This window comes from Corythoichthys intestinalis, chromosome 6 (genome assembly GCF_030265065.1).
Source record: "Corythoichthys intestinalis isolate RoL2023-P3 chromosome 6, ASM3026506v1, whole genome shotgun sequence".
Classification (NCBI taxonomy): Eukaryota; Metazoa; Chordata; class Actinopteri; order Syngnathiformes; family Syngnathidae; genus Corythoichthys; species Corythoichthys intestinalis.
Genome location: NC_080400.1, coordinates 29,193,922 through 29,208,360, shown reverse-complemented (window position 1 = coordinate 29,208,360; position 14,439 = coordinate 29,193,922). Strand labels below are relative to the sequence as shown.

At 41.6% G+C, this 14,439-nt stretch overlaps 1 protein-coding gene across 2 annotated transcripts in view; it reads right to left on the bottom strand.

The window, feature by feature from the left end:
* Window positions 1–14,439, bottom strand: part of LOC130917353 (rho GTPase-activating protein 32-like) — a 56,888-nt gene that overhangs the window by 36,960 nt on the left and 5,489 nt on the right. For both annotated transcript variants that reach the window (XM_057838670.1, XM_057838669.1), the window contains exons 2-5: window positions 8,277–8,394; window positions 5,520–5,616; window positions 4,346–4,431; window positions 4,102–4,186 (exon numbers count right to left, since the gene is read on the bottom strand). In XM_057838670.1, coding sequence (XP_057694653.1) covers window positions 4,102–4,186; window positions 4,346–4,431; window positions 5,520–5,616; window positions 8,277–8,365 — 357 coding nt within the window. In that variant the 5' untranslated portion in view covers window positions 8,366–8,394. The remainder of the gene's footprint in view (window positions 1–4,101; window positions 4,187–4,345; window positions 4,432–5,519; window positions 5,617–8,276; window positions 8,395–14,439) is intronic.

Below are 14,439 nucleotides of genomic sequence, written 5' to 3'. Positions count from 1 at the left end.
GGCCCTTCGAAATCACGAAGATAGTGAACCCCGCCGCTGTGCGTCTCCGGCTCCCGGCGCATTACAGGGTCCACCCCACGTTCCACGTCTCCCTCATCAAACCGGTGTCCTCTAGTCCTTTGGCCCCCCCTGTTCCGCCCCCTCCGCCGCCTCTGTCGGTCGACGGGGATCCGGCCTACCGGGTGGAGCGGCTTCTGGATGTCCGCCGCCGTGGCCGTGGGCTCCAGTACCTTGTTGACTGGGAGGGCTATGGCCCGGAGGAGCGGTCCTGGATCCCTGCCCGGTGGGTGCTGTCGCGGGCGCTCATCCGGGACTTCCACCGCACCCATCCGGGGCGTCTCCGTCGGGCGCCTGGTGGCGCCCGTAGGGGGGGAGGTCCTGTTAGGTCCTCTTCCCCTTCCTTCTGAGACATGCCCACCTCCAGCAGGTGTGCATGTTTTTAATGATTACAGGTCAGACGAGTGGAGCGGCCACACCTGAGGGCAATTAACATCAGCCAGCTTTAAAAGCCAAGCAGACGCTCCACCTCGTCGCCCGATCAACTTGTCTGGTTTCGCCGTCAGTTGCTTCTCGCATTCTTTATATGATATCATTGATTCCCGGCTCACGATTACTTTGCTCTCGCCCCAGGTCCTGTCTTCTGCGCGCTCCTTGTCGGATTCTACGCCTGCCTCCTTCCGAGCTTCCACGCCTGCCTCCTTCCGAGCTCCCACGCCTGTCTCCTCCCAAGCTCCCACGTCTCACGCCGGCTCACGAAGCAACCCCCATCCGCCACGTTATCTCTGGTGTCTGTAAATAAATATTACTCACCGCAACCACCGTGTGTCTGCACTTAGATCCCTCCTCGTCGCACACCCTAACAGTTTTAATATGGAGGTGGCTTGCGTTTTGTGCCAGTCGGCCAACAACTGATGGCTTGTTTCACCCCCCCACCCCCCATACTCGGCTTATTGCCCTCTTCGTGTGCCCGGTGTTCTGTCAAATTTTCAACCCCATCAGATATTGCAACGTTGTGTTAAAAATGGCCGCGAGTACAATGATTACAAGGTAAACACTACAAACTTTCTTTTAAAGGACGGACATGTAGTAAAGTTCTCCTCAGACACATTCCGCCATGTTAGCTGCACAACAACTGTATGCCACTCTCTCACTGTTTACGTGTTCGCCATGTAGTAAAGAATTATTTTACGCCATATTCATGTTGACCATGTGGTAGCTACATGCTCCTCTGACGTCGGCCGGTTTGTCCAGCTGCTTCGCCGGCAAACTAGCTCTCCTGCCCGCAGCAGGGGAACGAGCTGTAACATGCACGCCGCCAGGCGGGTTACCGATCGGCTAAGACAATCAACAGACCCGCGTGTGACATGATCCTGGGTAGGTCTGTGTGATTTTTCACTTCGAAAGCCGAGAAAAAGACTTTGAAACATCACTCGGTTCGGGTTAGTATGTCGGCTAGCTATCACGCCTCCTGGTTTGTTTAAGCTCTCTGAAGCCGGGGCAGAGAAATAACAAAAGCTGGACAAACTCCAGTGGCATAAAATATAGTTTGGGAGGTGCAAGAAGTGAACAGTTCTGACCATTATGGAGTCATTTTGCCATGTCGTACTGAATAAATGAATTTTTAATATTTCATATTTCATTTAGCACAAGACTGTTATTTGTCATGACCATACCATTTATTTAGCAATTGGGGAAAAATACTAAAGAACATCCTGGAAAAATATTGGAGTAGAGAAACTGAAACAATGACATTTTGGGGCTCTCTTCGCATTTTCCCCGTTCTGAATAATTCTCTCTCAATGGGCTGAATTCTAAGGATGAAACCATGACCCTGCCGACGCCATCCTCCTATTGGGGACGCTAGAGCGCTATAATGGTAGGCGTGGCTAAACGGCAGATTAAAAGACTAATTTCTCGTCATCTGCACTTCGCCAAATTGTTGTATATAGTCGAAACGTCTCAAAATATGATTCTAATTCACATAATAATGCTATTTAAGACAATTTTTTAATCCTGTCATAGGCACTTTAATTACAACTCATTGAACTAGTTTGTTTCTTTAAATTATGATTCATAATGTTCATATATTGTTAAGTATTTTAAACTACAGACATTGATATTTGTCATGAATGCGACCAAAAACCGCGGCATTTTGGGCGACAGCAATTGCTTATTGCTTTTCTGTTAATGTAAAGGGAGAAAGTTTGATAAACGACTACATTGAATTAATTCATTTAGCTTAGTAACAAAACTAAGGCGCCTTTTACATAGTGACGCTCCAACACCAAGACGCAACGATTGTGTAACGGAATGGCCTCACCTTTACACGGTGACGGCGAAAACGGATGGAGAACGCGCACGTTTTTAATTTCGGCCTCCGAAGTGGAATGATTAGATTGCGGCTGCGCAGCCATATGACCGGAACGCTCTTGCTCCGATGGCTTCACTTTGGGCATGCGCAGTCGCTGCTACTAAATATTCACAGCAATCATGGAGAAACGTAGGCTTGTTCTTTGTGTGGTGTGCCGCATGTTTGCATTTTTGTGCCTTTTGAAGCAAAGGCTTCTTATATTGCGCCATTTTACATGAAATTTTTTTTAAAAAAACGTGTGGACGCCATTGCTTCGAGTGGGCGGGTATGTTGTCTTCCGGTCTGAGGAGGTTGTTGTCAAGGAAGTGAATCATTGGCTGTCGCCTTGTAAAACTGCACTCCCCCCTACGGCCTGTTATGAATACTACATCGTTTTCGCGCAGAATTTCGACATGGTTCGAACAGACACGGAACCATGTAAACGGCCCCTTACACACAAGGTTATAGTTGGGCCAAGCCACAGATTCTATTATTGTGACATCAATAAAAGCTTCAACTAATACCGTAATTTCCCAAATATAACGCGCACTTTTTTCCCCCAAAATCAACTTGTAAAATCATGGTGCGTATTATAAACGGGTACATGGATGGAGACAGAAAAAATATATATATATATATAAACTGTTTTTTTTAAAAAATTTTATTGACACGGCCATGTTGTGTTGAAGAAATGTATGCGGCAATCCGTTGCCGACCATTACGGTAATACTTCACTCTGATCGGCCGAATGATTTCGTCTGTGTTAAATTCTGCTTTTTTCACTCTTCATAAAGCACAGAATTTAGTTTCTTGAACTCATTTGAGTCAACGTTTATTGCAGCTCCGCAACTCGGACCATAACAAACGTAACAACACAGACTTCCTGTGTCCGTCAACTATATCTGTCCCTCGGGAAACTCAAACCCAAATAACAATAGTTCCTATTGTTACAGTTGTGTCGACAGCGATGAGCTCTCTCGGATTTCCGACTTACGTTCTCACTTTCATTTTACCGTATCAATCCATGCAGGAAACATTTATTCATCATGATGAAACGAGCAAGTTATACAGCAGCCTTTAAAAGAAAAGTCACATGTTTTGTTTTCTCCTGGATTCTGGTAAGTTCAAGCAGTTATCAGATCATATTATTACTGTACATATTGTCAGTTTACGGTAATGTTTTGAACTACAAATGTGCTATGCTTGTGCTGTGTTTCACCAGTCAGTAAAATGACATTTCTGTTTCTGTACACGAGCTCTGTTTTCTTGTATTCTTCTATTTATGGTGCTAAAATTAGGGTGCACGTTATACACAGTTACAATAATTTCACCTAGATTTTACAAGTAAATTTGGGGTGCGCGTTATACACGGGTGCGCCTTATATTCGGGAAATTACGGAATTACTACCTGCAAAAGGTGAACATACAAGAAGTATGCTGCACTGTTAGCATAACTACCACCTAAAATTTTGAATTTGGCAGCAGCTACATTCATGATGTTGCCATTGAACTCATAAACACCTTTCATCCGTTTTACTGTCAAAATAATGGGCGAAATCACAGGTTTAAAGTGGTTAAGAGAGCAGAATTAAGAGATTAGAATGACAAGGCTCATTTTTGGAGTAGGACACAAATTAGGAGTGCTGATAATACAGTTATGAATGTTGGTTCTGCGAATAAGATATGCAAAATGAAGCTGTATGTAAAGTGTAATTTTTTTTTTTTTTTTTTGGGGGGGGGGGGGGTGTTACCTCAACATTTCCAAAATCAACAGTCTCATAGTGGAAGTGGGCGCACTCTGCCAGGCGGGGGAAGTGACCTCTGGGGAATGTCAGCCTACAAACAAAGCACAGCCACATCACCTCAGTTTTCTGCTGCTGTGATGGAAAAATGACAGGGCCGACAAAGCGAAGAAGCACAGCAGGGGGGCCATCTCATCACAGTGGCCTGGATAAGAGGCCTGGTTTACAGCCCATAATAGCAAACAGCACCTACTTCTTCATGTTCTTGACCTTCATGCTTGCTGTGCTGACGCACGAGCGCAGGAGGGGTTCGGCCGTGATGTCATCACTCTGTGCCTGCTAAACAAATATAGCAAACATGGATGAGAATTGCAATTTACACAGAATAAACCAATGATAACCAGCGAAGTCATACAATATTTTTTGTCATCCCTGCCTAGTAAAAACTAAAATGAACCCCAAATTACACAAACATATTCTAAAATAAAATACCGTATTTTCGGACTATAAGTCGCAGATTTTTTCATAGTTTGGCTGGGGGTGCGACATACTCTGGAGCGACTTATGTGTGAAATTATTAACACATTATTATATCATTTCACATGTTATTTTGGTGTTTTGGAGTGACACTGATGGTTTGGTAAACTTGTTAGCATGTTCTTTATGCTATAGTTATCTGAATAACTATAATAGCATAATAGCTATGGTATGTTAACATACCGGCCACGTTCGCATTTCATTTTCATGCATCATGTAACATTATCAAACTGTACACTTATTCAGCATGTTGTTCTCCATTGTATTTTTATTTTAAATTTCCTTTCAAGATGACATATCTGTTCTATGTGTTGGATTTTATCAAGTAAATTTCCCCACAAAATGCGACTTATACTCAGGTGCGGCTTATAGTCTGAAAAATACGGTATATTGTTATGCGGGCAGAAGATTGTATTTACTGAGTTTGCTGTTTGTTCACAAAAAGAATTGCTCTCCCATCTTGCAATACATTAGTGTCCAGCTTTTCTGTTCTTAATGTCTTGGGGGGCAAAAAAACTCAATGATGCAGCATATGACATAACATGTGGCAGCATACTCAACCAACAGGATGATCACATCCGCATAGAGATACAAACAACAATAAGATCTAAGTGCACTTTTGTCTGTTCTACCTTCCAGCATTACATTTTCATTGAATCTTGGAAAGCATTTGTTAACAAACTATATAGGCCACTGACATCACCTTTCATGAAAAATAACAAAGCACTTCTTTCATAAACGGCCCACTTTCATGAGACATTATGTCAGAGACCCACATGCAGAAGTACACCTGTTCTCACATTGGACTAATAATCCTCACACAATATCCATGTGAATCACCAAGACAACGTATGTGCGTGTGTGTGGGGCGGGGATGTATGTGTGTGTACCTGCATATCTTGTGGCTGTCTCTCGTCTGTAGGACTTCTGCTGGTAGCTTGAGGTAAGACATCTTCTATGTTAGGCTGACTGAATGGTGCCATGTCTCTGCAGAAAAAAAACAAAGATGAAGAGCTCTATTTTCGTGCCCAGCGCAAGATAAGTGGTCGGTAATTTCGCAGACGTACGATACCATCGTATTTATAAGAGGGTTGTTTACGACGTAGTAGGTAGACGCACCAATTTAAAGTGGCTCATCTCGTCACCTTCGAAGTCATTTGAGAGAAAGCAGTCTCTATTTCTTTTTCTTAACGAGACATTTGAGCTTGAGTGAATGAATGTTTTCATCACATTTTTGCTTAGTTAGCCACCACAGTTATCTACCGTTAATCAAATGGATCATTCCAGAATTGGAGGACATTTTGGCTTCAAAATTCTTGAAAAATGAGCCTTCACATTTCTGATTCTTCGCTCCATGTTCATCAATAATAAGTAATGAACTATAAAATAGTACATCACAGTAATCCGCAATTCCATGTTTGCGGAATTTTCCGCTGAATACCTTTCGCGCAAATCAATACAGTCCATGGAATACAGAGCGGGTTGCAGAATATTACATTTAACTTGTAGTTTTCCTCCGGAATGCTCGATATCATGCTATGATAGCGCGTGACACTAGCCCTACTTGTTATGAAAACAGAAATAACATTGCTTTTACAAGAAGATTGGTGCAAGTTTTTGTTGTTGGTTTCTGATACATGCATTAGGCCTATGGTTACAATATCCAGGTCAATTGGATAGTTTGTACTGTATTTTTTCGGACTATAAATCGTACCTGAGTATAAGTCGCACCAGCCATAAAATACCCAACGAAGAGGAAAAAAAACATATATAAATCGCACCGGAGTATAAAGTTGCATTTTGGGGGGAAATTTACTTGATGAAATCCAACACATAGAACAGATATGTCATCTTGGAACGCAATTTAAAATAAAAATACAATAGAGAACAACATGCTGAATAAGTGTACAGTATGATCATGTTACATAATGCATGAACAACGGAATGCAAACATGGCCTGTATGTTAACGTAACATAGCTATTAAGAGTTATGCAGATAACTATGGCATAAAGAACATGCTAACAAGTTTACCAAACCATCAGTGTCACTCCAAAACACCAAAATAAGATTTGAAATGATATAATAACGTGTTAATAATGTCACACATAAGTCGCTCCAGAGTATAAGTCGCACCCCCAGCCAAACCATGAAAAAAACAGCGATTTATAATCCGGAAAATACAGTAATTACAATATTTCTTTCCATATCGCTTCTGTCTCAAACCTATTTTTTGATTAAATGTTTTTCACTTTATAAGTAATGCAAATAAATCTGACCAAGAGTGACAAAGTCAATACTGGTGTTTATTAATAAATAATAATAATGTTTCATAATGTTTTGATATAGCAAATAATTTCCTAAGAGAATTCTTACATCAATATTGCATTAATGTTCCATATAACTGGCCATTTTAGTATGTTTTGTTCTTTAATGACCACGGAAAAACATCTTCAAGCAATAGAATTGAGAATGGCTCTATGCGGAATTAACGCTTTTTTGTTGGTTATTTCTGGGGGGACTAATCAAAGGTTTGATTAGCTCATCTTACAGATCAATGGTAGCATTTTTTTTTTCATTCTAAGTGTCATATACTTGGGATAGTCACAGTAACAGGGTGGCAAATCTGTACTAATGTTAGCTTTTTCTCAGGAGTAGAAGCTACTGTATGTATTTATCTAGCTACTGCATCTATTTAGCTGTTACTGCTAACAAAGAGGATAAACTGACTGATGTAAATCAGTAATGTAATGTTATGTAAATCAGTAATCAGTAACTGATGTGAATCAGTAAGGCAAAAATGAAAAGAATAATTTTCTTTTTCTGATCATAAGTACGACAGAGTTGCATGAAGTTGAGTGAGACATTCAGTCAAGGCTAACGAATCGATAAAAATATGAAAAACAGAAGAAAGAACATTTGCCATAGCTGATATTGTATATAAGGGACTTTTTATTTCACTTGACCTATTTTTTAAGCAACTAGGTTAACTGAAGACTTTAAACCAGCCCAGTCGCCCCTTGCTCAAAGTCAGTTGGGATAGACTCCATCTCACCACTGACCCTGTTTTTCCCAAATATTTCACAAGATTTTTTGACACTGAAGAGCATTCACCTGTTAAAACTGCAATTCTCACATACACAGCAGAGGGGGTAAACGAGTCAACTATGTGTGTTACACTCAAATCATGACACTGCATTAGCTCAGTCATTCGACATGACACTGATAAGGTTTAAACAAAATGTCCAATGAAACATGACAAAGCAGAGAGGAAGTGCAGTCTTTCAGTGGCTTTTGTGAAGTGAAGCTCACCTATTCAGGCAGCTATAAAGGCAGCCAACCACGAATCCAACTTTTCACAAAAGCCTGACTCCAAACGTGACCCAATATCTTTGTAGAGGAGAGGGTGAGGTCGATTTTTATGAGCAGCATACACAAGTGATGAGGGGCCGGCATTGTCATACTTATTCAGGGTGATGAGCTCAGTGACATTGGGATAAATATTAGTCATTTCAATGTGCAGTCACACTGCTTGTGGCCATAGAAATAGATTGTAAATGGCTGTGCATGCATAAACACATTCATCAAATCATCTTGATGCTGAGTGTATATGACTTAGGTGAGTGCAGAGAATAAGAGATGGGCTCACCCCTCAAGGACGTGACCACTTCCTGGTTGCACCCGGGGCCGTGTGGCAGCATTCTCGATCACCGCGGCAACCACGCAGCCAGCCTCCATGATGCTGTCGTTCTGCAAGTGCACGCTGCCTGAAACGTGAGAGTTGGGGAGGGGTCGAGAAAGAAAAAGCCGGAGTGTGTTAAGCCAGGTGGTTGGGAAAAGAAGCCACACAAGGGGATGCTGTGTGCTCAGCTCCTCTCTCGAAAAGGAGGCTCGACAGTAATGTGTGGTGATGTCATTCTATCATGCTGCCAGCTGACACAGTGATGATGCACGTTGGACTGAAAGTCAGGGGGAGGGCTCGACTTGCTGGATTGAATCGGGTCGTTGGCTAGCAGACCAGTTGTAGTACAGTATTTAAGGCAAATGAGAAAATAATTGTGGTTGTCTGATTACAACTAGAGTACCGTGTGCAACAGTCCACAGCTAGCTTTTTTTAACAATAATTTTGACAGTGTGACCAATAGTCGGTGGTTAAAAAAATCTAAAGAAAAATCTTTGTGCCAGCCCTAATCTAAACAAAGGTACAAATACAGAGTCTCTCCAGTTTCAACTTAGTTGGGAAATCCATGGATGCATAAAATCTGAGGCCCAATCTCCTGTTTTACAAAATTAACTCCCAGAAGTGTTTGAAAAAGCCTGCGGTAACAGACGTTGGAGACTGGGTCTAGCTCCTCTGGTTTCAAAACATTACATTGACACTTCTTTCTAAACTGCCCTATTTCACCATGAAAATAAACCTGTTTTATAGCCCAATTCAAACTCAGAATTTGGACAATGGTGACATAAATGGTTCATGACAACTATAACAACTATGACAACTTCTGGAATCTCTCGGCAAACTTCAGTCAGCAGCATAAGCGGAGTTTAAGGAGGGGTAGGCCCCCTGGTGGCCGAAAAGTGTCATTGCATGTAATTGACTTTCCTATGTATGATTTAAAAATTAAGAATTTTCTGGTAAAATGTTGTCATAAAAGCAATAAAACAAACAACAAAAATGAATGAAATGAACAAAAAAAATTATAATGGGTCAAAAAAAAATTTCAAACAGATTATGTGACTATTTGTAATGATATGAGCAAATCGTATCTGCATGTTCGATTAGTAATGTCTGCTCGTCATAGCACACGGAAGTCAAGGAAACGCACCGAGCTCGAGACAGCTGATAAAAAGCCCGCCAGTGGACAGTTAATGTTGATGCTTCTCTACTGTTCTGCAACTAAAGATCTGTCAGTAAAAAACGTCAACTCTTTCATTAAGTTGTCTCATTCAAGAAACCCACTAACACAAAGTAACACAACTAGCACCTTAGACAGTCATTTGCTTTGCTTTGCTAAAACCACCTGAGGAACGAAGAGGCAATATGGATATACGTCATTTTTTCAGACCAAAGCTTTCAAAAGCGACAACAACTACTGAGTAAGAACCAAGGATTGAAAATGTGGACCATGAAAAACCAAAGAGCACCACCAAAATGGTGAGCGGAGTTTCACTTTGCCCCACTAAAGACGCTAATCGTACGACAGAGCCACAACCGGTGGTCTGCCAAATTTTGCACCCTTACAATATTTTGCTCCCAAAGCTGTTGTGGCAGTGAATAAGCCCTCTTTTACATTCAGTTGGACTCTCGATGTTATCCACAGGTGCTTAATAAACAAGTAACATAGTAAACATCCATGTTCAACACGAAAATGGCGTAAATTAATGCTTAACTACCCGGGGAAGACAAACATAAACAGTGAGAGATGAGCGTACAGTTGTTGAGTGCAGCTAACATAGCAGGATGTGTCTGAGGGGAACTTTTCTGCATGTCCATCCATGATCAAACGTAAGTAAATATTCCTTTATTTAAAGAAAGTTTGCGGTGTTTACTTTGTAACCACTTTATTCGCGGCCAAACACAAAGTTGCAATTTTAGATGGGGTGCAAAATTTGACAGAACACCGGCGGACGTACCATATTCAATGGATGACGAATGGATGAATGACACGGCGTTTCGGGATCATCAACATGTGCCCCCCCTGCCCCAAAAGTCAAACTCCGCCTATGGTCAGCAGTACCAATGGCTTAGTTGTATTCTTGAATTAATGTAGTAAACATCAGCCTACGCAAGTATGGCTTGACGTTCAATTGACCTACTAACTGATTTTCAAAGATTTCGTAGATTTCTTCATTCCTGTAAATTAAGCCTTGTTTTGAGTCATTTCCATACTGGCAAATGCTATCAAAGCGAATAGCTTACAATCGCTAGCCACATTATTTAATGCTTGTTGTATTTGTATTTTTTGTAGTTGGTTGTGGATTACGTCTGTTGACCTGTCTGTCTAAAACCAAAGACTATTAAGAAAATACACATTATACACACCTTTGGATGAATAACTTCCGTATTTTAAACGTAAGCAGTGCACATTTGTCAGACGAGCACACCAATGGTCAAAAAGTCGTGTAGGCTATATGAATACGCTGACTGCCAGAGATAATTGAAGGTGACTGGATGTTCGACATTTGCTTAATCTTTAGAAAGGAAATTTCTATAAAACTATAAATATTGTTCAAATTCTGATTGCCGCAGTTTGGTTGTTAAAGTGTTACATGAAAGAGTCCAGCATCTTCATTTACAATGGATCGGCCGTCCAGTTCCGTCAACAGCAGCCAATATGAAAAATGAGTGCCCAATAAAGGGTTAAGAAGGCGCAAACATACCCATAATTGTATCAGACTACAAAACTGATCATTTTTGTTTAATAATTAGTCATATAAGGGGATTTGGTAAGTTCACTTTTGGTGAATTATTTTATTATATTATTATTATTATTATTATGGTATTATGATATCATTTCAGCCCCCTTGTAAGTTATATCAAAAGTCCTTTCAGGAGCTATGAGATAACTGATATACTCTCAACATTACTACTCCTCTCATTATGTACCGTAAACAAGCAGACGGAATGCATTGACACAGTGAAACCAGATTCCCTAATGGTTCTCTATACAGTATTCCCATAACTAGCTTTGCAATGAGTGTTTGGCGACAAACAATAAGTGGAGGAGCGGGAGCTCAAAGAGCACGAAAAGATTCATGGCGGTCAAAAACTGAAGCAATTTGAGGTCCTCACTAATCAGCAATGAAATGCTGGGAGTGGTCAAATAACTAGTGCCCGTTTCCACCAGGAACGCTGCTGGCTGGCTGTTGACGGACTTCCACAAAGCCTGATGACTCAGCAGAATGCAAGCAGGCAGGCAGGACCAGAAAGCAATTCATTTTGTACTATCTCCTCCGTAACAAGCACTGTAAATACCTTGGCCATGTCATTTTAGTTAGAGATCCAACCCTCACCTTGTTATCTTTATTTACAATATCTTGTCTATGTGGCTAGAATTACTGCACATTCCTCATGAAAATTACATGTCTAATACTCGGCCTTGGAGCCTGTGGCATCACACACCGAGGACATTCTGTATTCTGCAATGTGAAGGCTGCCTGCGTGTGCTAAGAATGGTAACATTTGAAGGAATCCTCCAGGCTAAATACATGAGACAAACTATTTAGTACACCTGCCAGGTCAAATAAGATCCAATTCTATTGTTTTATGTTTGCTCGTTTTGGACATTAGGCCTGCACAATGTATCGTTTGAACATCGCCATCGCAATGTGCGCATGCGCAATACTCCCATCACAGGACGTACAATTGTTTATTTATTTTTTTTTATTTTTTTTAATGTACACATTTGTTTTTCTTCATAAAAGCAGCTATTGTGCAGAGACATGGCTTTTTAGATCTCTTTTATACCCATCAATCTTCATCATTCACAGATCCCCAGCAATGGGGATGGCGTGGCTCAGTGGTAGAGTAGTTGTCCCCCAACCCAGAGGTTATTGGTTCCGGTTCTCTGCCCTGATGAACTCGACTAAGTATCCTTGAGCAATACACTGAACCCCACACTGCTCCTGGTGCTGCGCCACCAGTAGTGTAAAGCGCGTTGAGCGCCTTGAAAGGTGGAAAAGCGCTATACAAGAATAACACCATTTCCCATTTACAGATACACACCCATAGCCTGGATTAAACGCCATTACAGTGTATCACAAAAGTGAGTACACCCCTTGCATTTCTGCAGATATGTAAATATATCTTTTCATGGGACAACACTGACAAAAAAACTTTGACACAATGAAAAGTAGTCTGTGTGCAGCTTATATAATAGAGTCCATTTATTTTCCCCTCAAAATAACTCAAAATGAAGCCATTAATATCTAAACCCCTGGCAACAAAAGTGAGTACACTTCTTGGAAACTACGTATATCCATAAATGTCCAAATTGAATACTGCTTGTGATTTTCCCTTAAATACCATGTGACTCGTTACAGGAGTGCTGTCAGCATTGCTGCAGAGATTAAAGAGTTGGGGGGCCTGTTAGTGCTCAGACCATACGCCGTACTGTCCATCAAATTGGTGTGCATGGCTGTCACCCCAGGGGGAAGCCTCTTCTGAAGACGGTGCACTAGAAAGCCTGCCTGTCTCATAAGACCATTGTACATGGTTCCAGTAATCCATGTGCTTTGTTGACATGTCTTCGCAAACTGTTTGCGGGCTTTCTTGTTCACTCACGCTGCCGAGAAAAGCCTCTCACTTACACAATGAGTGCCACAGCACACTTCAGTCTGTGTACCAAGCTTAACGATGATCAACACATTTGTGCCTTTGATCGTACAGCTACCGAGGCATCTCTGGCCAGATCAAAGCTACAAACCTGTCAATCATCATTAACTTTACATACCAAATGTGAGCTGCACTGGTGACCAAGAAAAACAGTTTGGTCACACTGCTTAGCAGGAGAGAGGGCAAGAGGCTGTATGAGCATGAAGCAAAAAAATAAAACCCGATCCTTTTCACCTGATTCTGATTTCTAAAAAATGGCGCAATCGGCCCGATTTCCGATTACGTGATCGGATCGGGACATCTCTAATGAACACCATGTGGTCATAGTGAGTCAACCAAAGTCTTCCCAAATAGAGCTATTCAAGTCATCTGATGAAAATTAATCTAGTTTTAATATCGCAATATATATCGCAAACCCCCAAAAAGTCGCAATGTCAGTTTTTTCCAATATGGTTCCACCCTATTGGATATCATATCATATTTTGCAATGAAATTAGAGAGACAGAAAAGATGAGAGTCAGGTATATAAAACATAGCCTTGGTTCATCACTGTCAAACATAGCACTCAGCTACTGCATAGCACATGTCGCCACAGTGTTCTGCTGATCCATAAGATGCAATAAACAAGACAGTCCATCTGTAAGGTTTCCTTTGAGGTACGCGCATTTAAAAGGCGTTTCTTCTTCTTCTTTTTTTTTTTAGGGTTCACAAAAAAGAGACAGCTATCTGATGGCCTACATTGCAAAAAAATAGGACAAGCAACTGCATGTGGGCTGTTTATAAAACCTGCTTCAGATGCTCCTGTCTTGACAGGACTAATGTCTGCCTACATATTTTGTTCGCGTAAACATGAAAAGATGAGTCCGGTTGGTCAAGGATATGTTTCCTAATATTCCACCAAGTAAATGCAGTCAAATGGACATACACTAAATACTGCATAGTGATGTAATATGTGTGGGTTTCTCGAAGAGTCTTGGTAAAAGTTGTCTTTGTGTGGTCTATTTTTAGCGTGGCAGGATTACATCGTCCTCCCGGGTGAGAGATGGGCGTGTTGATTAAATATTTGTGGCTTTATTGTCCTCAATTTAATCAGAGCGCGCTTAATCGCTGTGCTCTCTGGCCCCGGTGTGACGGCGAGGAGATTGAGCCGCCGTGTGAGACGACATCAAGTTAATCTGTCAGATTTGGAGAAGATTATGTGACGGAACGGCCGCCCCCTGTCCCAACTCTCCACGACCAAAATGGCTGATGATGAGGAGGTGGCGAAGATGAGCCAAAAGGTTGGTGGGTAAACTATTTTCCTCTTACCACCACCTCATCCTCAGTCTGGAGGAGTCAGCGTGGACGGTAGAGGTTGCCACGGTAACCGACGGCCGCCTCTCCACTGCTGGCCCGCGTCGATTGCATTCCGTGGTGCAACAATGCACTCTCGCTGAATTACTGTGTGTTCTAATTGCCCATACATCACCTACAGCCA